Source organism: Neltuma alba, unplaced genomic scaffold (assembly GCF_004799145.2).
Source record: "Neltuma alba isolate B1F8T4 unplaced genomic scaffold, ASM479914v2 tig00010824_pilon, whole genome shotgun sequence".
NCBI lineage: Eukaryota > Viridiplantae > Streptophyta > Magnoliopsida > Fabales > Fabaceae > Neltuma > Neltuma alba.
Window position 1 is genome coordinate 69299 of NW_021635628.1, and position 25044 is coordinate 94342.

Here is a 25044-nt window from a genome sequence, read left to right on the forward strand (position 1 = left end):
ATGGCCGGCATCATTATTCAGGCTATTCTGAACCAGAGTGAGCAAGAGCATAACCCCTTGATCCTCTCCGATGAGCAAATCCTCGACCAAATTTACACTACCCACGTTCATTCTGATGCCAAGTTTGATGTCGCCCCTCTTTTCGCTCTTGTTGAGAACATCCTTAACCGTTCCGCCCACATTGTTGACAATGTTGTCCAGGTCCATTATTCTGCTCTTTCGTTTTGTCCTCTGGCTCCATATTTGTTTGTTTCAGTAACTAATGGGGCTCGTCTTGGTAATTACAGGGACACGCTGGGAGCCCAGAGCATATTGAAGACAAGATTCCCCCAGCCAGCTTCTTCTCGCCTTTATGCACTCTCAAGAAGATTTCATCTGAGGTTGTTTTCTTTCTCCGACTTTCCTGTAACCTTTTAAACTGTGAAGCGTGTTAAAAACAAATTCGTGTACATACGTGTGTGTGTGTGTGTGTGTGTGTGTGATATGCAATGGAAGGCGCGCTTAGTGACATCTTCTATACTTATATTATAATAGATTTCTGCAAAGACACAAATCCCATCAGGCCGTAGCCAAACACGGCCACTGAGTGTTTTCTCAAAAAGTTTTCCTTTGTTCCCCCAAAAAAGAGAGTTTTCCTTCACGATATTTTAATTTAAACAACATTTATCCGCATTTTTTAACCGTTTTATTCTAAAGTTATCGGATCCAACTAAACAAGAAAGAGAAGATAAAAGCCACGAGAATGTGAAACATCTTTTCGTGGTAACATGCTTTGGCCACCGGTGTTTACTCTCATCCTTCACTCCATCAAGAAAACAAAGGATTTACACTTCTTAACGCATTTATGCATATTTTCTCTTGTGTGCAATCTGTTAACACATGAGTATCTAATAACTAAGTTCACAAGTTATAATGTGTGACGGTTTAAGATTCAAAATTGAGGACCTCGAAATGGTGTGATTGTGCAGATGTCATGCAAGCCTCCAGGCGAGGCCACAGCTCACAAAACTGTACTCTCCATCCTGAACAAGCTCTCAGACTATAATTGGGATGCGAAGGCCGTCCTTACTCTTGCTGCTTTTGCTATGGAATATGGTGAGTTCTGGCTTCTTGCTCAGCTTCAAAACCAGCCCCTAGAGCCAATGGCTAAGTCAGTGGCCATACTAAAGCGAGTTCCCACGCTCAGTAAGCCCCAAGCCATTCGAAAGCATCGCCACGCCATTGTGGAGATCAACAACCTCGTCAAGGCCACATTGCAAGTCATTGAGTTCATCTTCGAGCTAGAAAGCCTCTCCTCCTATGACACCAAGGATGTTCCTGCATTGGTACCTTCCTTGGAGCAAATCCCTGTTGATGTCTATTGGTCTATTATTACCATTGTTGCTGTTGTTACTCAGATTGATTGCCTCACCACTGACTTGTGAGTAGATCTTGACAAGATCCATATCGTTCATTTTTTAATGCTCTGAACATATCTTCCTAATCAAGTTTCATTGTCATGGCTTCTTTAGGGAGCATAAGCAGGAGCTATCGCCTTTCGGCCAGAAGATCAACATTATACTTAGCAAATTTCACTATGCCGCCAACAAATTGGTAATTGTTCGATTAGTTGATTTAGTTGATACTAGTGAGCTCCCGCTTCTACAATGCTTATGATATTTTGTTGGCGATTTTTCAGATGAAGCAAACTATATCAAGATCTTGAGGAAAATGTTGAAAACACCAACTGAAATTATGGAAGTCTTTAAGGTGCTAATTTTCTGGAAGAATGTTCCTCAGACCCCCATCTATGACGGTGCTACTAAAACACTGGTTTGTTGCTTGTTTCTTCATATTTTTAATTTTATGTTTATTGCATTTGCGAACCCAACAAGAATTGTCACGACTAGAACTGCTAATAGGACCTTGCTAGGTCTTATACTGAATCTTGATATTCCAATTCAGCTAGTGCTATCGCTAAAGCATGATTACGAATTAACTGCCATACATAATCAATTATACTTTAATAGCACATATACGCGTGAATTCTCACAATGAACTGAATTAACAAGACTTACGAAGTGGGCTAGAGTAAGTTGAACAGTGTTAGATTGTGGCTATGAATGCTCGTTTCACTAACTAGTAGGTTTCGTTAGCCTTGATTCTATCCTCTTTTGTTGATTGAACAGGTTAGCTTTGAAGTTTTGAGAAAGAAGAACGTGTTCTTGTTTGTTTCGACCTTGGACATTACAGAGGAAGATGTTTCGATTATGAGGCCAGTTTTTGAAAAAATAAAGACAGATGACCAGTATAAAATTATTTGGGTTCCCATAGTGGAAGAATGGAACGAGGCGTTGAGAAAGAAGTTCGAGTTTCTCAAGTTCAAGATGCCTTGGTTGGTGTTGCACCACTTTGAATGCATTAAGGGGTTCAAGTTCATTAAGGAGGAATGGCAATTCAAGAAGCAACCTATGATTGTAGTGATGAACCCTCAAGGCAAGATTGTGCATCACAACGCATTCCACTTGATTCAGGTTTGGGGTCTGCAGGCCTTCCCTTTCACCGCCAAAGAAGAAGAAAGGCTCATCTACGAAGCAAGTTGGGTACTCTCCCTCTTTCCCGGCCATCCAAAGGCACATGCGTTGGTAAGCAATATGTTTCCTAATTTGCATGTTCACTTTTTTCCATGTATACAGAAAAATTGATCATATTTTACATGGTACAGTTTAAGGAGAACAAGTATATCTTCTTCTATGGAGGCAAGGACAAGGAGTGGATCCAACAGTTTTCCAAGTATGGAGGGGCCCTTGCAAATGATGCCACCATCAAAGAGGCAAAGATTTCGCTGGAGCTATTTTGTGTGGAGAATGAGAGCCAGAGCATGATAAGCAAATTCTGGGGTGCAGTAGAGAGCCTGTTCGTAACCAAAATGAACAATACTACCAATATTGTGACTCAAGAGGTTCAAAAGATGTTGTCCTACAAGAATGAGATGGGGTGGGCTCTTCTCTGCAAAGGGACGACAGTTCTGGTCGCCGGTCACGGCACCACTATTCTCAAGACTGTGGCTGAGTTCGACAAATGGAAGGAATTGGTGGTGAAGAAGGGATTTGATTTAGGGTTTAAGGAGCACCACCAGAAGGTGGTTAAGACCAGTCACAGGTGCACCTTCCTTGAGATTCCTAACGTTGCTGGAAAGATACCCGATATTATCAAATGCCCTGAATGTGAACGCACCATGAACGTCTTCATCAGCTATAAATGTTGCCACAAAGTGGATTCTGCTGAGCACGGATCCCTTGCATAGAGCCGAGGTTTACTCTAATGGATGACCCATTGGAGATGAAGGGTCTGAAGAGAATCAATTATCAAGAATCACATGGCTGATGATGCAATAATTCTCTATACTTTAATCTCCCTTTTCATTCCCATTGCAAAAATATTGGCATGTTTCATTTAGGTGGTACTGTAATAAGCCGTAGGTGGACTCTAGTTTCTCCTATGATTTCATTAAGTTTCTTCATAGTCATGAATCCTCCTTGTTATGACGGAGTCTATTAATAAAGTTATGACATACATTTCGATGGTTAATTAGCAAATTATCACTGTTATGGTTTGCTTTCGGTGTTGGTTTTATACTCAACTACACAGTGAAAAGTTTGGCTCGGCTAGGTTCTTTTGATCAGTGCAGATTATTGACCTTGCATGCGTATTCAATAAAATATGCTCCGCACAAAAAGCATGCAAAATTTACTTCTTACGTTTGATTTCAATATTAGTTCAATTGAAGTTGCTTTTGTTCAATACTGTGACATATTTAGGCCCATGAATAATTTTTCATTTTATACTCACTTTCAAAATACCCTTGATGGATTTTTTTTATTTTTTAATTAATATTAAGTTATGAAAAGAGTTATTGATACTTATTTATCAATTTTGTTTTGATAATTTAAATTTAATAGTAACTCTTTGTGTTTTTTCTCTCTCTCCTTTAGAATCTCATCAATAAGAATAACCTTAAAAAATTTCATTAATTTGATATAAATTTAACGAGTTAATTCTTACTGCTTAATTCGTGTGAATTAATAAAAAATAGCCTACATTTAATAGTTGGAATGATTGGGTAGCTTCAAACAGGGGAGCACATTAAATATTAGTTTGCACTTTATTTCCAACTAATTTAGATTGTTTGATTTAATTTTTTATTTTAACATATAAATAATTTAAAATAAGGACAATATAACTAATATTTTTTCAAAAAATAAATATAAATTTGAATATTTAAAATCAAAGTTCAAATAGTTTACATTTCATCGCAAAGGTTTGTGATAAACATTTGACGAGCATGCTTTTGAAGAAGGAAAGATATGGATGGTTCCTTGCAAATGATGCCACCACCATTAAAAAGTCAAAGATTTCGATTAAGATATTCTGTGAGGAAAACGAGAGCCAAAGCTTGACAAGCAGATTCTAGGGTGCCATAGAGAGCTTGTGCGCGACCAAAATGCACAATGCTACCAATATAGTGACTTAAGAGGTTCAGAAGATGTTGTCCTACAAGAATGAGATGGGATGGGCTCTTCTCTACAAAGGGACGACACTACGACAGTTTTGGTCACGGCACCACTATTCTTAAGATTGTGGCTGAGTTCGGCAAATGAAAGGAATTGGTGGTGAAGAAGGGATTTGCGTTAGCGCTGCACGACGACTTTAAACGAATTAAGGGCTTCAAGTTCATCAAGGAGGAATGGCAATCCAAGAAGAAACCTACGCTTGTAGTGATGAACCCTCAAGGCAAGCTTGTGCATCACAATGCATACTACTTGATTCAGGTTTGGAGTTTATAGGCCTTCCCTTTCACCGCCAAAGAAGAAGAAGGCTCATCTACGGAGCAAGTTGGGTAGTCTCCCTCTCCCAAGGTCATCCAAAGACAATGCATCGGTAAGCATGTTTTCTAATTTGCATCAGTTTGCTACGTATACAATAAATACATAACAAATAGCAACCTTAGGTTCTAGTCTTCAACTTTTTTGCTGTCAAGTCATAGACATGACAAGTGAGCATTTTTAAGGATCAACAACACATAATTAACTGCATTAAAGAAAAGGTTATGTTTTGATTGGTCAGCCTAAGGCGAAACAGGCCCTAGATCATCCCCTTCCAAACTGACCAATGCCTGAAATTCGCTGTTAGCCTCCAGCCACCTTGTCCCAGTAACAACAAAGCGAACCACAACACCTTGTCCAATAATCTTGGACATTTCATCATTCCAGAAGTGTGGGTTTTCACCGGCAACATAACGGTAGTCAGGCATCTTCAACTTTGAGAGAAACAGAGTCTCAACGGGTCCACACTTAACATCACCCCCTTCCTCGCAAACCCCCAGACTACACCCTCCAAGATCTCTCCCCCACACATCTTGAAAGTAAGAGCTCTGAAAACACATGCCCACTTTGCTGTAACACTTTTCCTTCTCCTATCCACTCTAGTGTGGTCACACCAAGATAGTACCTCAGATGTTGAGTTGCCTTTTCACAGCAAAGTTATCCAGAAGGCGGATCATAATTGACTCTTGAAGATCCAGACCGCCCGCGTCTAGGCTTTCTGGGAAAAGTATGACATTCCAGGCCAACCTCACTTTGAGAAGCATTGTTTTCTTTGTTCCTTCGCCCTTTTCTTTCCTTCAATCACAGCATAAAAAGATATTCCAAAGTCAGATTGCATGCTCTCTATTATTTTCCAACTTCTAAGGTCCAAATATTCATCATATTTATCAATCAATCTGGAGAAATAATAAAATTATCGGACGGCTTGGTTATAACAGACTAATACCATCAGATTTAGTAGACGATGTTGAAAAGTTCTTACTTTACAAATTATTGAACTATATTATACATGTTGACCTTCATCGTCCATGACTTCCCAGTAGGCTCATTATATATGACACTACTTTTAGAAGAAATAAGCACAACATGCATTAGAAAAACTACCAAGTTAATTTCACATTAAATTGTCCACCAATGATGCACATTGAAGCTAAAAACAGTGATATAGGCATCCCATATAAAAACAGTGAAATTGTCCGCCAAGGAAGACGGTGAAGAGAGAGATCGGGGGAGGGAGAGAGAGAGAGTGAAGCTCGGCAGGAAACCATGGAAGCGAACCAAAAACACAAAGATCTGCGAAGCGAGAAGGAAGAAGATTTGGGGTCACATAGGAGTTTTCTAGGCAGGAAAATCAGATCCTACCTAAATGTGAGGGAACAGATTTTCCACTAAACACGGGAAAATCCCAAGCCGCCGGAGAGTACTCTCCTAAAAAATGTTGCAACACATTGTGAAGGAAAATATCTTCCTTTCCCATCAGTATATTTTTCAGGCAACAAAAGGGGCCCTTAGTTGGCGAAATTTTAGCAGGGAAATGCAAAACAGCCCCCTTTATTGAGAAGTAATAGCCAAGGGAAACATGGATAATAGAATTCCGATCTTTAATATAAGACATATTTAACAAATTTGATTAGATTAAAAAAATTAGATAAGTTAGTTAATTATAAAAAATATGACATGAAAACACTATAATTATTTTTCTTAATATCCTTATTCCTTCATTTACTTGATTATGGTTGAGGGAAGATCCATACCGATAATTTAGAAAAAATTGATAAATATAATAAATAAGTTTTATATTCAAGATCAAAATCAACTCAATGATTAGGTCCTATATTAAGTAGCATCTATCATTGAAATGTTGGATGAAAAAAGAGATTTAGGCGTATAAATCCGAACCTTAACCGAAAAAACTTCGCCCCAAGCCCTTCCGCAGTTGTTCTTGCTTCTCTTCAACTCTCAGTCGCCGGCTACAGGTGTTGCACCCAGAACCGTCGCTCACGCTCACTCCATGCAAGCTGATCCATGCGCTAAAACATGAGCTGATCGGTTTAAAACTTGAACTTGAACCCATGTAATTGACAACATTGCCCCCGGAAGAATTTATTGAGGTAGAAATACTGTTCCATTTTTTTCACCATATTAAAAAAGTGGATTTAACCTTTTTTTTTGGCCATCAAGTGGATTTTAAAAGTATTAATAATGATTAGAGTTACTTAACGAATAAATAATGAGCTAAATGTCCATGCGAGTTTAAATATTTTTTTTTAAAAATATGTATTTAACAATATTTTAGATATTGAAAAGTTATTTCCTGGATATATTTCTTTCTTCATATTCAGGTTAATAAAAATTACTCCTCTGATTTTATTTATACGACACTAAGAGAAATATTTTGTATGGATGTACAATTTTATTCTTAATTTATTATTATGTTAACTTTATTTACATAGGGTATAGTGTATATTAAATATGCATAAAATTAAAAAGTTGTTGAATTTTAAATGAAAATTAATAAAGTTTAATGTTTTTTTTTTGTATAAAACATATTTGAAGTGACTTATAAATAGGGTTAGAAAAGTACATAAGTTCTTAACATCATGTAGGCAGATTATTTGTTGGGAGAGAGGGGATCGGTGAGCATCTCTAATGCCAGACTTGTGGTCGTATTCTGATTTCCCAGAAAGAGATGATTTTGGTGTGGTGAGGGACACAGGAGATCTCGACGAAGCTTTAGAATGAAAGAAAGGGTCAAAGATTCATCCGCGCGTTCCCTCATTCCTGACATTTTCAGTCCTTTCTTCCATATAAGGCTTCTGTTTCTGTATATCTTTGCCCCAAAGCCCAACAAAAACACAAGAAAGAAAACCTTCCTCTTTCTGATCAGTGCACGTCGTTTTATTTTTGATTATTTTCCCTTATCCTTCCTCTTTCTCTTTTTTGTGTCAGACGTAGCCGCGACCCATTTTTGCCATTCTCATCAAGACTGTCCTTTTTAAATTTTTGCGGATATAAATAAATAATACGTCTCAATCAATATTAATTAATTCAAACATAAATTAATATCAATATTTATCTTTCAGGAATTAATATCAACATTAATATATTAAATTGTATTATTTATGATTTATGAATACCGTAATCTATAAATTTTGTTATAGTAGTATATTAATATTAATATATAGTATAAAATTCAAAACAAATTATACTGTAAGATTTTGTACGTGAGAATGGGTTAGGTGTGTGTGTGTAATTCTCCTATGCTATTTTCCTCCATTATTCATAAATTTATAAAAGTTTAAACCCTTAAATTTGTTACTTGTTAATTGTGATGCTTTAAATCTAATTGGGCGTCCACTTTGGGCCCCTATTTGATCCCTCGAGGATTGTTGGGACATAAATTGTTCCCGGCCTCATTATGTTGGATGTCCGAGTTGCTGCCCAATTTTTCAAACCTTTTCTTAGGAAACATAATTTAAGATCTCCAAAACCATCTCGGCGGTGGAAACCTCACATACATGATCTGTGAATGATTTGATTTATTATAAATATCATCATATGCTTTTGATTGTTTGATTCATATCGTTTATAAAACCAATCAATATTTATATAAAAAAAAATCAAATGAGATGTTTAGCAGCAGTTGTTCATCGAGAAAGATGGTAAGAGGAACAACACGAACGTACGGACCATAATTATGGTTCAAAGGCTTCTTAATCAGTGCATATAGACAAGACAGAAGACAATCCCGCTACCTGGTCAGTACTAATCTAGACAACAAATACACAACAAGGGGCAAGCTCAGCTTCTAGTCTTCAATTGTTTGCTAACAAATTATGGACATAACAAGAGGGCTCTTTTAAGGTTCAACACCGCATAACTAAGCACTAACTACATACCCCCGGGGGGGGGGGGACGTTATGTTTTGATTGGACAGCCTAACAACAAAAACCAAGAAACCTTTTACGTAGTGTTGTGTTTTGTCCACATGGCTAAATTTCAGAAGAAACGGGCCCTAGATAATCCCCTTCCAAACTGACCAGTGCCTGAAATTCCCTCTGTGCCTCCAGCCACTTTGTCCCAATAACAACAACGCGAACCACAACATCTTTTCCAATCTTGGACATTTTATCATTCAAGAAGTAAGGGTTTTCACCGGGGACATAGCGGTAGTCAGGCATCTTCACATTTGAGAGATACAGACTCTCAACAGGTCCGCACCTCAAGAAAACCCCGTGCTTCAAAACCTTGTGGACTACACCCTGCAAGATCTCTCCCTTGCAGATCTTGAAAGTAAGAGCACTAAAAACAACAGGAAAAAGCACATCCCCAGTATGCTGCCTCACTTTTCCTTCTCCTATCCTCTCCAGTGTGGTCACAGCAAGATAGTACCCCAGATCTTTAGTTGCCTTTTTCACAGCAAAGTCATCCAGAAGGCGGATGATTATTGACCGTTGGAGCATCAGACCACCTTTTTCTAGGCTTTCTGGGGAAAGTATGACATTCCAAGGCAGCTGCGCTTTGAGAAACATTGTTTTCTTTGTTTCTCCGTCCTTTCCTTCAATCATAAAATGATATTCCAAAGTCAGATTGCACACTTCTACTAGTTTTCAAATTCTAAGGTCCAAACATTCATCATATTTATCAATCAATTAGGGTAAATAAGAAAATTAAACAGCTTGATTATAAGAGACTAATATCATCAAATTTACTAGACGACGTTGGAAAGTTCCTACTCTACCAATTATTGAACTATATTATACATGTTGACATTCACCGTCCATGATTTCCCAATGGGCTCACTATATATGACAAATAAGCACGACACACATTAGGAAAACTGCCCCTCTGTTGGGCCTGCAATATTTTATTTTGAATTAGTCAGTAATATCAATTATAAAGGACAAATAAAACTTTAAGCTCATATACTTAAATAACACCTTTTCCAATCAAATCAAAACAAGCGGATTTTAAATTATAAAAGGAGAAAAATGTTAATAACAAGAGTTGGTTACCGGTAAATCAAGGATTCAAACAATACAAATTTCCCAATGTGATCCGACAAAGTGCATCAATTACATAGACTTGAGCATCCAAGATTTTTCCTTATACATAAAGAAGTAAATGAACTCAACTTTTTGACAACATCATGTTTATTTCAAATGAAATTATCCGCCAATGATCTAAATTGTAGATTAAAACAGTGATATAGGCATTTCATATAACTAGCAGTTACTTAAATTGCCTGATTCAATAACTATATCAAAATCACATTCAGTTTCCGTATCTGCCATTAAAATAGTGATAAACTCTTTCCCAAGACAAAGATGTAGAAAGTCTTCACTCAACACATCAGCAGCTGGAGTCTCAATCTCTAAACAGTCAGCATTGAACAAATGGCTAGCAGATCAAGGAAGCATAAATAACAGTAATAATTCATTGAAGTGATACAAAAATAGAAAAGGTTTGTTCAAGATTAGACATATTTCTGAGATATAGGGAAAAAAGGGAAAAAACTAAAGAGAATGAAGTTGCAGAGTTATAATGAGTCCTGTTACACTATTTCCTCTGCAACTTCCTAATCACGCTAGCAAAGTTGTGGCTCCCTCCAAAACGAAAGTGTCAGTGTACTCACAGTACTTAATTTTATAAACACTGTTAAGTTTTTAAAGAACAAAAACAGATTAACCTACCAACACAGCCGCTAACAGCAATGTTGATATGGTAAAGATGTGGGTACAAGACGTAGAGGCTATTTAAAAATTCCTACATCATCACTTGATACAAAGTCATTGCAGGATGACAAAGATGGCAGACAGGCAAAGGAAAGAAAAAATTTTTAGGAGGGAGAGTGGATAGAGGTAAGCTTACACCAATACAGGCAACAATCCTCAGCGGCAAATGGTATTACCAGTGGTACCTCAAATTGTAAAATTGGCTTATGAATTCCCCCTGCATTAGGTGATAACTAGTCGTCACCTCTCAGTATAACCTTTAAATTATTTCTATAACTATAATTTTCTTTACCAAAGCAAATAATGAACACATTTCTAACTAGAACTCGTATAATTTTCTTTTCCAAATACATACATTGCTCATAAAATATCAATAGCTGAAATTAAGCATATTATAGTGAAATGTTAGAATTACTTGATTGTAAAAGTTTGCTCAATGATTTTGCAGCACAAAAAGCGACAAGAATGATATGAGAATGTAATCCCCTCCAATGATTTCGGCTAATGCCCGAAATTTCTAGACTACACCACCCTTTACGAAGGAACTATTTAGTTGGGCGAAATTTTAGCAGGGAAATGGATAACGGCTCCTTCCCACCCGCTCGGTCGTTTGGTTGCACAAAGGGAGAGAAAAGTGCAGCAGCTAGGGAAGAACACTTCCCTAAAAGGGAGGAGGGATGCTTCCTGCAGGGGGTGGGGAGAGCTGGGTCCAGGAAGAGGAAGATATTTATTTGCATGCATTGATGAAGAGAACTGAAACATTTTCAACATTTCCATGTGCTGAAATATTATTTGCAAAGAAGCACAACAGATTAGCACAGTCGACATCAGTACATTCAAACCAAAATCTTTGCTCCAAACAAAAGTAGTAGCCAAAGCGAACAACTATAATCGCATCATTGAAAGGTTGGATGGACAGAGAGATTTAGGCGAATAAATCCGAACCTTAACAGCAAAAACTTCGGCCCTACCCCTCCGTAGTCGTTGTTGCCCAAATATTGGCCCTCGCCCCCGATTTTCTCTCACCTCCGTCACCGTCGGCAACAATCCCCTCTTCTCTTCAACGCCCCGTCCACGTGATGCCCCCCAGAACCGTCGCTCCGGCTCATTCGACGAAACCTAATTCATCCGGTAGTAAAATGTGACTGATCGATTTTAAATGTGGACCTAAATACTGCCTTTATTTTGATTATATTTATTTTTTTTTAAAACAATTCATGTTAATACTGGTGAATACAAAAATATTTTAGAAAAGATAACTTATAAATAACAAATTTAATTAATTTTTTAATATATTTAAATTAGTCAACAAACTCTTATACTAAGAACAGGAGATAATATTTAATAACATTGCCCGGATTTATAAAGATATAAATATTGTTCCAATTTTTTCATTTTTTTTCCACCCAATTTTTTCACTATATTAAAACAAGTGGATTTAACATTTAAAAATAACTTAAAAAGTATTAATATTAAGAAGAGTTGCTTAGCGAATAAATAATGGATTAAAAAATCTATTTGTTTTGATTTATAAAATAATTGAAAGTTATTTTTTAATATATCATCAAGGTTAACATGTTCACAAATTTAGGTAACTACTTCGAATTTGGGGGCAGAAGGACTCTGACTTGTGAGTTGTGAGGAAGAAGAGACGCAGGGTGAGAGGAGGGGGGATTGACAGAGATCATGTTGATGCGCCTGAAATTTTTTTTTTTTTTTACCTGAAGTTGATGCGCCTGAAATTAAAGCTTCCACAATCCACAAGTATTTGGGCTCAAAGACGATGTAATGACGAGTGAGGATTTATAACAAATTAATAACTAAAAAGGCAACTGTGTCAACTTAAGGAAGTCAATGAAAAAGAGCACGCTATAGTACTTATCCCTCAATGGTTTCGTTGTTTGATCTTCACCGGTACTGGGGACTTTTCCCTAATTTTTTTTCAACCTAAGAGAGCGAATTAAAATTTGAGATAAATTTTAGTCAGCATTTAATGTATCTTTTAAAGAAATAGAGGCTAACATAATTTTTAGTCTATAAAATTTAAACCTATTTTAATTTTGATTACTCAAATTTTAAACTTATGATTTTGGTTCTTAAAATTTAGTCTGTCTTAAGACATTAGTTCTTAAAAACATAATGGTATTAAAATCTGTTTAAATATTAAAAACAGCATTAACATAATGTGGATTTACCAAATAACACCTAATTGAATCTTGTGTGAACAAGAGAAAAAAATAACATGTTCTCAAAATGCAACGCAGAAAAGAATTATATGAAGGGGGTGAATTTTCAAAACACAATGTATAATGAACAACTCCTAAAAAGAATAATGAGGAAATAAAAAGGCCTATATTGTTAGGTTTTGAGAATCTATTCTTTTTTTTTTTTACTATCCACATGAGATCTAGTTAAGTGCTATTTGATGAGTTCATTTTATTACTTTAACGTCATTCACGACATTTCAACATATTTTAATATTTATACGTCTCTAGAGACCAATGTTTTAAGACGAACTAAATTTTAAAGATTAAAATCAAGATAAACCCAAATTTCAGACACTAAAAATTTTATTAATCCAAGCAAAAAACAGTACAACGAATGTCCCAACAGATTGTGATGACATTAATTTAAAAAGAACACTACATTGACTGTTACTTTAAAAAAATCAATATTTAGATCGAGTTTTTTTTATATTTTTATGTGGTAAAGTTTTTCAATCACGCAGTACATGCTTTATATAAGAAATTTAACTTAACTTTTATCTTTTTATTTATTAGTTTAAACCGTTTTAATTAAAGTAGCGTTTGACATCAATTGACAATATAAAATTCCAGTCAATTGGAGATGTTCAGCCGTCAAAGCTCTCGCAACGACCCATTTGTTTTGTCTTTCGTGAAGGGTCATTTTGCCATTTCGGTTGGCGCTCGAAAGTTGAAACCAAAAGTATTGTTTGGTACGAGAAAATAGCGGGAGAAACGAGAAAAAAAATTTAATGAGTTTTATTTAAAAAATTAGAGAAGTGAGGTTTTAAAATTTTAATTAAAAAAATATAAAATAGTAATACAAATTAATTAAAAAATTTTGAACTTATTTTTTACTTTTTTAAATCAAGTTTATTGAAATTTTTTCTTCTCTTCTTTCCTCTCATTTTTCTTCGTATCAAACGAACTCTGAGAGAACTCTCAGTCTGATCCTCCACTTTGAAACATATCTCTTTTTTGCCAGCACGCTTCGAAACGTGTCCCAGCAACAGGTTTTTCAATGACATTTTTCTGGAAGACTCAGATTCAAAATTCTATTGAAAAGACGAAAGCACCAAATCACTTGAATAAATTAATATTAGTTTTATTTTTAATACAATTGTTTGATATCAAAGATCAATGAATTATATTTGACTGTGGGAAAAATCATTTTACATTTATCCATACTTTTTCTCAATTTTTAATTTAGTATATATATTTTTTAAAATACTTAATTTTATTCTCTTAATACTGTTAGTTTCTGTAAAGGAACATGTAAACTAATAATACTAACAAAACAAAACTAAAATAGTTACTATTAAATTAAAATTGAGAAAAAATATAAATACCTACAAATGATTCTTGACTATTATCATCTCCATTTAGAATGACTAAACCAATTAAAGTATGTTTAAAAGTCTGGGTGTGCATGGACATACTCTATAAACTCGAACATCTCACAACAGATTGACAACAAAAAAAATATTATTTGCAGAAATTTAACGATTTAACGAATTAATCATCAAATTTTCCACAACAAAAATTATTTATCCATAATTAAAATTATATAAAAATGACGTGCAATTTAATTATTTTTTACCATGACAAAACATGGCCCGCAACCTACTCTGGCGGCGCAATAAAGAATAGAAAATAGACGAATTTCTTAAAGAAGGGTACATTTAAACTATTCGTAATCGGGGGCAAGCGTGTGATGTAGTTTATTTTGAACTCCTTGTGTATCTATGAATAAACTTTGACCCACGAGGTCAAACGTAAAATGTTGACCACGTTTTTAATGTGATGCAGCTCACCATTTTCCTTTCCTATATAAACCCAACAATCAGAATCCTCGTCTTCTTACATTCTCAACTGTATTATCAACTGAAATTTTGAAAATTTCCTCTAAGCCGGCACACGTGCAGAGCAACAGGGCAGAGTAAGAATATGGAAGGTTTCTTTCCCGACAAATTTCTGGACGATACTTTCTGTGATGAATCTTTTCAAAATCAGAATGATTTTCTTCAGTTTACAGAGACTGAGACTCGCCAAGAAAGCTTCCATGTCGGATCGAGTTCCCAGAACCCTATTGTCGAAGACGAGCTTTCCGCCGCCGCCGCCGCCCCTCCTCCTGCTCCTGCTGCCGCTAATAAGAGTGATTTTCTTCAGTATAGTGACTGTCTCAGAGCTGTGTTCGGGCAAGAAAGTTCTCAGAATGTGTTGAATTCAAATGAAGTTGCTTTTGTTCCATACAATGACGTACCAGGAACGGGATCGGAATCGGGGCAAGAAAATTCACGTGGCATTAACGCGAAAGATCGTGGCCATGGAGCTTCTCCTGCTGGGAATCGAAGTGATTTTGTTCAATACAGAGAGCTACCCAGAACAGAGTATAGTCAGGGAAGTTCAGATGTTATGAACATGAGAAGGAGGATGATTGATTACTTGAACAGTTGTCCTGCAGAGAGAGGCAACATGGCAGAGTACGAAAGAGAACGAGGTTTCAGGCACATGATTAACGAGAGAATGAGAAGGCAGAGACAGAGGCAGTGTTGCTTGGCCTTGCATTCTATATTACCATTTGGAACCAAGGTAATCAAACTTCTCAATCCCTTTTCTGACCGATCAAAAATTTCTGATATGCTAGCTGTTTCTCTGTTTCTTTCTGGGCAGAACGACGTTAATTCGGTGGTTCAAATGGCAGCGAAGGAGATCCAGAAGCTACAAGCTTGCAGGGATGAATTGAAGAAGCAAAATGCAGAGCTTGAAGAAAAACTTAACAGTGAACAAGGCAACAGAGTTGAGTTGAGGCTGGCTCATTCCACGTCTCCAATAGATTCAGTGCTTGAGACTCTTCAATTATTGACGGATCTTGGGATGAATACCAGAAGCATCACCTCAAATTTCTCTCATCAGGAATTGTTTGCCTTGTTAGAGATGCATGCTAATAAGGTATCTGTCCCCATCCCTGCCTTTCCTTTTTAGACATTTTTAGAATCATCACTCTGCAAAACACTAAATTTGCGGTTCATCACACATTACAAATCAATTAATAAATGTCTTGGATATGAAATTTGTTCATCTCTTGCATATAAAACAGGATTATAATTCATCAGGTGGAATTCTATTCAAAAGTTTGCGGATTTGTTTGAGTGATGGTGTTCAGTTTGCCACGAATCTTAGTCCTAACTTAGCGAATTATATTGATTTTTCACTGAACTTATTATCATAATTACATGATAGTCTACTTGTTGGACTTTTTATGATTTTATCTGATTGGTAATTATATTTTTTAATAATAAACTTAGTCAAAGATTGAAGAAGTTCTATGCCATTCATCTACTAACTAGGTCAAATTTTGTGTGTTATTTCTTGTGTATTGAAAAAGAGCCACATTATTGATGATTTGGTAAGAGTGTGACTAGTTGTAAATTTTTTGTCTTATATTAATATTGACATTCATTAACAAAATAAATTAAAATCATATGATACACCTTAAACATCATTTTATTTATATACAAATACCATAATAAATATTATATCACGAGTATCATTCTCACACATCTCTTCATTTATATGATATTTTATTATATACGATTTAACGAAAAAAATATGATCTTTGTTTAATTAGGATGGACCTCGTGTATTTTCATGAAGTTTGAGATAAGCTACTAGTAACTTGCTGCACTTTCTGTAGTAGTATTTCAGATAGGTTAATTATTTAATAAAAAAATTGTAAATACTGAGACATCATAATAGTGTTTGGTATTGTATTCCAAGTGACTTTTATTGATCCATTATTATTATTTTCGTCAATCTTAGAATACTTTTACTGTTTTACCTGTGTTTTCATTTAATTGAAATAATGCTAATGAAGTCATTTTCACTGTGGAAAGATGGGAGGAGCCGAAGTAGAAAGGGGAAATGAGGATGCGGAGAACGAAAATGAATGGAAGCTTCCTTCTCATGACCGAGAAATTCTCAAAAGGCAGCGACTCTGAATGGAATCACAATTCACAACTGACACTGACATCAAATTTTGTAAATTACACCTACTACTTAGTCATTGAAAGACATGAAACTGATGAAAGGGTCATTTCACTTCCACATTTGTGACTTTATGTGTACAGTCATTTAATTTCAACCTTTTGACTGAGATTTAACCAAGTATCCTCTTTTTGGGCCCATATGTTGTAATTTGGCAATGAAAAATAGAGAAAAAAAAGAGGAGAAGATAGAATAATGGAGGACCCCCTCATTGCCATTTATTCTATCTCCTAATTTTTGAACATCTTTGCAAACATTTGAAAGTTGGAAGGTAAATTTATTTAATCTCCTGTGTATGTTCGGTCGTTCACATATTTGAAGGTAAATTAATCTTTTTTAATTGTAAAACTAAAATGGTTCAAATTTGTCACCATCTTTCCCCGTAGGTGAGTTTCAGCAAAACTTGAATGAATTCCTGACATTGTAGAGATCGTTCAACAGCAGAGCTCGAACATGCCTCATAACTTCATCCACTTCATACAAATGGCGTAATTTACATGTCGAAACATAAAGCGACTGGGAAGAGGAACATCGATCATGAAAGTGACTGAACAATTCTATTTTCGTTTTTCAATTTCGTATAAAGAGAACATTAGCCAAAAAAAGGTCAAAACTTGTAATCTGCATATCTATAGGCCCCAACTTAAACAAATGCCCCAAAACCTAACATTCTTTTCTTTTTGATCTTTTCTATCATATCTTCTTCAGATGGAATGCCGTCCCCAGATTTTGAGCTCGTGCTCCACCAAGCTATGATTTCTTCCTGTACAATGGGAGAAAATATCACTGGGCTAAGTATGCATCCAAATCAATTATTAGAAAACCATTATCTACTTCTTAAAGGCCTCTATCTTGGCTTATTCCTCCTCTAAACTACTTAGTCTTTCATTGTGACTTGCCTTCGGCGAAATGCGTCAATCTAATCGATAAGAAGTAAAATCATCCCATCCAGCACAGTTTATAAGGTCTATAAATTATTACATGGTGAACTAGAAGAAAAGTAAACACTACTGGCACAGAGAATTACCTCAAGGAATTCTTGATTTGAAATATACCGACTTTCAACCATACAGTTGATCCCCCCTACACTCACATAGACAGATATTCTGGTATCATGCGGCGAATTCTGTTTGTGTGCCTCTGTAAATGCAACAAAAGCAAATAAAGTAAAGGGAACGAAACCGAGGAAACATTTCAAGGGTTTCCATAATTTAATCCAAAGATGTCCCAATAATAAAAAGCACATCAAGTTGTACCATTTATAGAGGCCACATAGTATCCAGTTCCCCCTAGACCTTCTTCCCACTTCCCTAGCCGCAACCGTAAGTAAAAGCCATTAAGGTGTGATAGTGACATATGAGAATTAACCCATCTGGAAGTAAAGGACATCATGTCAAGTAATATTTGAGGTTGAATGTTGGAAAAAAAATACAAGTTTAAGAAATGTAAACATGACGCGTCCTCTGATTATATAAACTTTTCGAAAAATTTACAATGATAGTTTGGAAAGCAGAACACATAGTTATCCTCTTCAAATTATATCGTATATTTGCTGTCATTAAGAATTCCAAGTCTGAGAAGAATTCTCAGTGAAAGACGTGAGTTTTCTTGGTAAAGAAAATTATATCAGCATAGATAATCTTTCAGTCAATTGCCGGAGGCATCATCAGTACAAGCATAAAATCATACAGGCATCTTAAAACTCTACTATGCCATGTTAATATTTTCTGGCCGAAGACTAAATTGCACTCCACCCAATTGCTAATTGTATGGTGTTTCTTAGGAAAAAGGTGTTAGGGATGATCAGATGAGATCAATCCAAACCATGCTGCTGTAGAATAAGACTATCATATTTCCCTCTGAAACAGGTTTTCTAATGTCTGAAGTTGAACTATTTGGCTCCTTAATCTACATTTAAAAACTGTCATAAATTACTTATCCTTTATGCAATAAACAAGGACCATAGCATCATATAAATTTCATAAGCTACTTGGCATGCATTACTTACTTCAGGATATCAGTGCGGGATAAACGAAGTTTTTTCACTGCAGCAAAGATTTTTTCAGGTACATCTGAGATTTTTCTTTCTACAAAGAAAGATGGAGGTCCCATAGAACCAAAGTATTTCTTGATTGATACATTAGACCACATCTTATCAGAGGTCATAACTTCATTTAGTTTCCTCTTCAAGTTAAGAGTTTTCTTTGGTGGGGGATCGGTTTCATCATTCTTAGGACAACCAGATATAAATTGGCCACCCTCATCATCCGTAGGCAACCTGGGTATCTCTCTATTGCCTTCAGTACACTGTATTCTATTGGGGCTACAGTCATTAACCAAAGCATGAAATCCTAATTTGTGTTTCCCTTTTGATATGGAGGCGGGACATGAAATAGCCCAGTGATTGGGCCGAAAGCACTTAATGCAGAAACAAGGCAGTCCCTTCAATCCTACATGTGAATTCACTTTCTTTAGGAGATCTGGCCGTTCAGTTTCAGAGATCTCTGAACAGTGACAAAGTTGATGACCTTTAGTTCCACAAAACAAACAAGTCATCTTTCCCTTGCTGGCTTTATCTGTTCCATTTGATGATACGATATATTTGATGGCATCCAATCTCCTTTCTGGCTCTGAATTTCTGAATCTTTGGGAAGGCCACAATGGATTGAATTGATGCATTGAACTATCATTAACCTGATCATCCATAGTACCACTGGAAGCCTCTTTATCGATTGAATGATCATGTAATCCTTTAGCCTCATCAGCAGATTGCTCTCTATGATTTTCTTCAACCTTGCACTTGTTTAGATGAGCAGTGTGCTTATGGGAATGGGGAAGCCTTGAACAATCACTGGATTCTGACTGAGTCCCACCATTCCGTATGAGGTGATCAGAGATTTTTAGGGGGGCAACTGGTCTTGGGAAAAATCTACTTATCCACTGAGTCCCCAGAGTATCACTTCTGTAACAGCTATTGTTTACTTCCTTCCTCCCGGACGGTGCAGAGGAATCAAGGTATTCGGTATTATTTTTTTGTCCGCCTAAGGATGAACTTGATGTTTTTCCTTCTCTCTCCTTACTAGGGCCTAAGTTTGAACCATCTTTATTATCCATCAAATAGTTTTTGCTGCATTCATGAGAGTCAGCAAAATTTACAGGCTCATTCTTAGGATGGGATGATGGGCCAGCTACATATCTCCGCCTAGATCTTTCAACTTCATCCAAATTCAAATATTGTCTGAAAGGGGTATCACGCTCCGCATGACAGGTTATTGCACTAGCGTCTATTCCATGTACCTTGTTTTTTTTATCAAAATTTTTAGAACCCTCTTCTAAACGCTTCAAGCTTGGAGAATACATGGACTCAAAAATGAATTGAAAGCCCGTATTTTTTGGCTCTGGATTTTGATTTCTGTTGAATGTGATAAGTTTCTGATCAGGCCATTGATGAGCGTGATCTGGATATGCAGATGCATCAGCCCAGCAGTTTCTTGCTTCTTGAATTGATAGTGAAAATCCTTTCATCATGTTAGATATCCAATTCATGAAGGAGCTATCCTGTTTAACAAGGGAATTGGATGAAACTTCTTGTGTTTGCTTTTTGATTCTTCTACTCTCAACCAGCAACTGCTGTTGGAAGTCCAATCTCTTACCCGTGGAAAACTGCCCACTACTGTTACAGCTTTCAACACTCTCATGGCCTTCTTCCTCCTCCTTTGATGAAAACTTCATGTTAATATCCCCATTAGATAATGCCTTCTCCCTGTGTTTCCTCCAAGACAGACGACGTTTTCGATTGATAGGTGAATGCAAAACTGGAAGATTCTTGTCATCCTGAGATTCGTCTACAATCTCATTAGATTTTGAAACCAGAGCTCTGCTTGTTGCACCACAGACAGCTTCACAGTTGAAAGCTTGCAAATCACTCTTAGCAGTTGATTCCAGTTTTTTGAAACGACTTCCGGTGGGAGAAGTTAATTTAGTTCCGGGAGCACCAAGACTTTTATATTCAATTATTGGATAAACCTTGGCGGATGAAGCATCGTCTGTTTCAAAGGCTTGATTTTTAACGCCTATATCTCCACCTCCACTAGTCTGATCTCTCGATAGTGGATTTTGCCCAATGCTAGGTTCATGTTCATCTGCCTGTGGTATTAAATTATCAACCTGCATTCGGTCAACATGACCTGCAAGAAAATCATGACATGGGAAAAAAAAAAATTTAAGGCACAAAAAGAAGAACTTTCAATTTTTTTTTTCCGTTGGACAAAAGGATATAATTTCATTATTATCCCTCTTTAAACATAATGAAATAATTTAATGACTAGGAATCTACGCTCTTAGAGAGAACACCTACAGAAATTATTGGGAATTTTTTTCCTGTTATTGATACATAAATTTGTTACAAGTACCTATAGTCAAAATGCTCTTAGCATGATAAAGAAAATGTCCTCAAACTAGAGAAATGATGAGGACAGCATTTACCAGATGTAGTAGAAACTTGGTCAATGTTTTCTTCAGTTATTTGAGTAGTTCCAGCATTTACTTGATCGCAAGAATTCCTTTCTGTAGAGCTCATTTCTTCCATATTACCTTTACATCCTGCCAGCCCAGATTTTCGTGGAAATAAGAAAATAGTAACTAGCAGAAAAGTAAACAGACTGGTAGAAGCTGTTTTATTAATTCACTAATCAGGATAACCGGCTTTTTTCCTTTTCCATCTGTATTGTCTGTTTGAACCAAAGATCTACTACTAACCTGTCTTTCATACACATAATGGAGACAGGGGATTTGAAGATTAAACTCTTACCTGTATCTTGTTCTTCATATTCTTTACACTCAGGCTTGACACCTGAATCACTTGTGAAATCCTTAGGAGGAATATCATTACCAGAAATATCGCTTTTTATGCACACAGCAGCTATAGGTTTCGCGAAAACATCATCTATTGGTTTATCAGTGGCAGATGTCACGCCAACAACGCTGTCTGGCATAGTGAGAAAAAAATTGCTTGGTCCAACATCCCAAAAAAGGGATGTCTTCTTATCAGAAAAGCTTGAATCGGCACATTTAAGACTCAAACCTTTGTCTGGAGACCAAACTAGTTCAGATAAGGGGCTGTTGGCAACAAATCTCATGCCTAATTTGGAAACTGCATTTGCACCTGCACCTGGGTCAGTTTTCAGGATGCAATGGTTAGAATAATTCAAACCAAGTTGCAAATCTATCTTTGGTCCCGCTTTCTCATTTCCAGCATTCATCTTTAGAAGGATAAAATCTCCAGTAGCTCCTGACATATGATTGCAGTTCAAATTAACCTTCTTATTGCTCAATACGTAATACTGCAAATGAGCATAACTCTTTAAGAAAATTTAATCCCCTGGTAAAAGTATGCTAAATGTAGATATGTTAGTCCTAGTAACAGTATCATTAATTTTCTCCTTCCACTATGTATTTATCTAATTGGCTCCTCTCTTGATATCCTCATGGCGTTAATTCTATCATCCAAGCTTCACAATTGTATCATGTTTCTCTCCCTGAGAAAATCGCTTCCCATCTAAGTAACATATATGAGTTTGGCAAGATGCAAGACAAAGGCACAACACAACTGGGCGTTGGATGTTTGTATATATGAATGAATACTTAAAAATGAATGATATAGGTTTGACTATATTTTAATAAAATTAATTAATGTAGCCAACAAATCATTGTGCCTAAATTGGAATTAATTTTAGAAACCTCCAATACATTCCTATTCATTCTCCTATGATTAACATCATCAATAAGGCTACAACATATATAATAGTCATCTGTTCCCTCCTTGTGACACTACCACCAAACACACTCTCTCTGGGTTACTCTATTTTTATGCTTCTTGTCCAGCTTCCTTGTTAATCCAGGAAGGGTCTATTTAATCCTAGGGGATTGCTACGATAAGATTGATCTGATGTGGTAGAATGATCCTTAAGGATAATGGGTCTTCACGTAACTCGCACTATTCAAGCTTCTTGTTTTGCCAATGGTCCATAGATTTTAAGACAGAGATTTGAATTAGGTCATAGTTGATGCTGCTAAAAATTTATATAGACATGACAAAACAGTTACAGACGTAGATCAAAGATCTAGTGTGGTAGACAACAAATTGAGATGGCAATCTGGAGATGAATTTTCACAAAGTTGTCCTAGGAGGATTAGTGATCTTTAGTACTTTCTCTTCCTTATACTTGGCTACATAGAAGTATACCAGGGATCAAAGTAAACTGAATTACTTATTTATCTTAAAGGCTGATCTTGAATATGAAGTATGGAGATTCACAAGTCAATTATAAAGCTTCTCCAATTCAGGAAGAGATCATCATAAAAAACAATTTCAGTAGTGATAAATAATAAGACCAAAAAGATGAACCGTATTATCCCATTTGTCCATGAAATAGGTCAATTCAGCTTATCATATACATCAAGCCAGTCATTTAAAAGTTTTTTTTTTCCAATTGGGTATCAAAAAGGTTAATCCATCTACGTTATTCCTGCCTGAGTCAAACCAAGAAAGTCGCAAACAGCACCACATTAGCAATAAGCAGCGAAAAATTACCATTATCTTTTAGCAAGACAAAATCACGTTCAATAAGAAATCAGGGAAAATCCTGAAAGATTTCACCCATCTGATATGCAAGGAAATGCAGGTGAGACTGATTCAAGACTGAGGCAAGGTTTTAAAAGACATCAAAATCTAGCAGAAGAGAAGAGAATGAGAAGGATGAGAGAAACACACCTTTGTATATTTAAACACAGAGGGAAGCCCAACAGAAAAGGTATGCAAAAGGGGATATGCTTCAGTCAGTGGAATTTCTCAGTTAGCGAAAGGAAGAAAGAGAGAGATTTTGCAATATGTACCTTGCAGATTCTGCTATGTACTGCCCCAGTTCCTTGAAGGTATTAAAACTATGGAGGAATGTGAGGTTAAGCAGATGCCACGTGTACGAATTTCATGCGAAGGAGGCCCAAATTGGAGCGATGTTTCAGTACAATGAGATGAAAATTTTCCACTTGCCGTGATTAGAGTCACTTCAATCATTTGGAATATCAGCTGTAAAGGTCCATTGTAAATTGCATCCACTTCATTGGCTTTTAGTTTAAAGGACAAAATAATAGATCATCCCTCCTGTCATCTATTTGTTTGTTCATGTTTAGCTTATCCTATTTCTATCTCTTTTGCTTAAGCCAGTAGTGTTCTTTTTGTTTGTTGGCATTCACATCTAAAGCTTCAACATGTAAATGTGGGCTCATTTATTCAGTGTACTTTAAATTTTACAATGATGATATTATATTCAAATAAAATAGTTATTTATTTATTAGATTTTGGAGTGTATTCATTGGATAAGATAAAAGTGACGCAGCAATCTGATTCTCAGAATATCCATTAATTTCTTAAATGAACATTTAAAAATAAAAATACACCAAACAATAATAGCAGAAAGAGAAAAGGGTCTCCGACGTGATGGTTTAATTTACCTTTAAATTAAATTTAATAATGTGGTGTAAAATGGAAAAGAATACCGACATAATTTGGGTGCAAATTGGAAGGGTTGCACTAAATAGGGAGCAATTATTTGATTTGGATGAGAGGATTTTGAATGTGAACCACAAGCCTTCCTGCCTAATGTTTTGGACCATTTTGCATTATCATTATCAAATCCCTTCATGTCCCTGTAAGGAAGCAGGTCTTTGTCCCTTTATTTATTTCACCCAACACGTTTCACAATCCACAGGAGACCAATTCCTAATTTTCCTAGCAGCTTGATATTACTTTTCGATACTTTTTATGAGTTATAAATAATCAAGTTACACAAATTAAAAAATCAATTAAATAATCCTTCTAATAATGATAGTTTTAGCCAATATACTTAATTAGCAAGGATATTTTAGGAATGACAACACTTATTTATTATAAATAACCAACTTAACTTACTTCCTTAATCTCCTCAAATAAGTCAATTGGGTCTTATAATTAGGACCGGAGGAGTAGTATTTTTTTCCCCAAATATATCATTATTTATAGAGAGGATGAGGGGAAGAATGAGTGGGGAAAAAATGTACGAGTGACATGTGATTAATTGGAAGTAGGAGAAGATCTATTTCATCACCAGTAATATG

General features: G+C 36.0%; 3 protein-coding genes and 2 pseudogenes across 3 annotated transcripts; 2 read left to right on the forward strand and 3 right to left on the reverse strand.

The window, feature by feature from the left end:
* Positions 1-3297, forward strand: LOC114759344 (protein SIEVE ELEMENT OCCLUSION B-like; annotated as a pseudogene).
* Positions 3298-5107: 1810 nt separating this feature from the next.
* Positions 5108-11605, reverse strand: LOC114759346 (DNA-directed RNA polymerase V subunit 7-like; annotated as a pseudogene).
* On the reverse strand, positions 8538-10817 carry LOC114759342 (DNA-directed RNA polymerase V subunit 7-like). The gene is made up of 2 exons (XM_028948509.1): positions 10737-10817; positions 8538-9423 (listed from the first exon to the last, which is right to left on the reverse strand). Exon 2 carries the CDS (start codon positions 9395-9397, stop codon positions 8858-8860), a length of 540 nt encoding a protein of 179 aa, XP_028804342.1. The 5' UTR covers positions 9398-9423; positions 10737-10817; the 3' UTR covers positions 8538-8857.
* A 3128-nt stretch (positions 11606-14733) lies between the features above and the next one.
* On the forward strand, positions 14734-16952 carry LOC114759341 (transcription factor bHLH92-like). Its single transcript, XM_028948508.1, has 3 exons — positions 14734-15435; positions 15517-15795; positions 16740-16952. Exons 1-3 carry the CDS (start codon positions 14791-14793, stop codon positions 16842-16844), a joined length of 1029 nt encoding a protein of 342 aa, XP_028804341.1. The 5' UTR covers positions 14734-14790; the 3' UTR covers positions 16845-16952.
* Positions 16953-17344: 392 nt separating this feature from the next.
* Positions 17345-23736, reverse strand: LOC114759339 (uncharacterized). The gene is made up of 7 exons (XM_028948505.1): positions 23663-23736; positions 21701-22232; positions 21376-21492; positions 18899-21077; positions 18147-18262; positions 17918-18030; positions 17345-17653 (listed from the first exon to the last, which is right to left on the reverse strand). The coding sequence occupies exons 2-7, from the start codon at positions 22185-22187 to the stop codon at positions 17534-17536; spliced, it is 3132 nt and encodes a 1043-aa protein (XP_028804338.1). The 5' UTR covers positions 22188-22232; positions 23663-23736; the 3' UTR covers positions 17345-17533.
* Positions 23737-25044: the final 1308 nt, after the last annotated feature.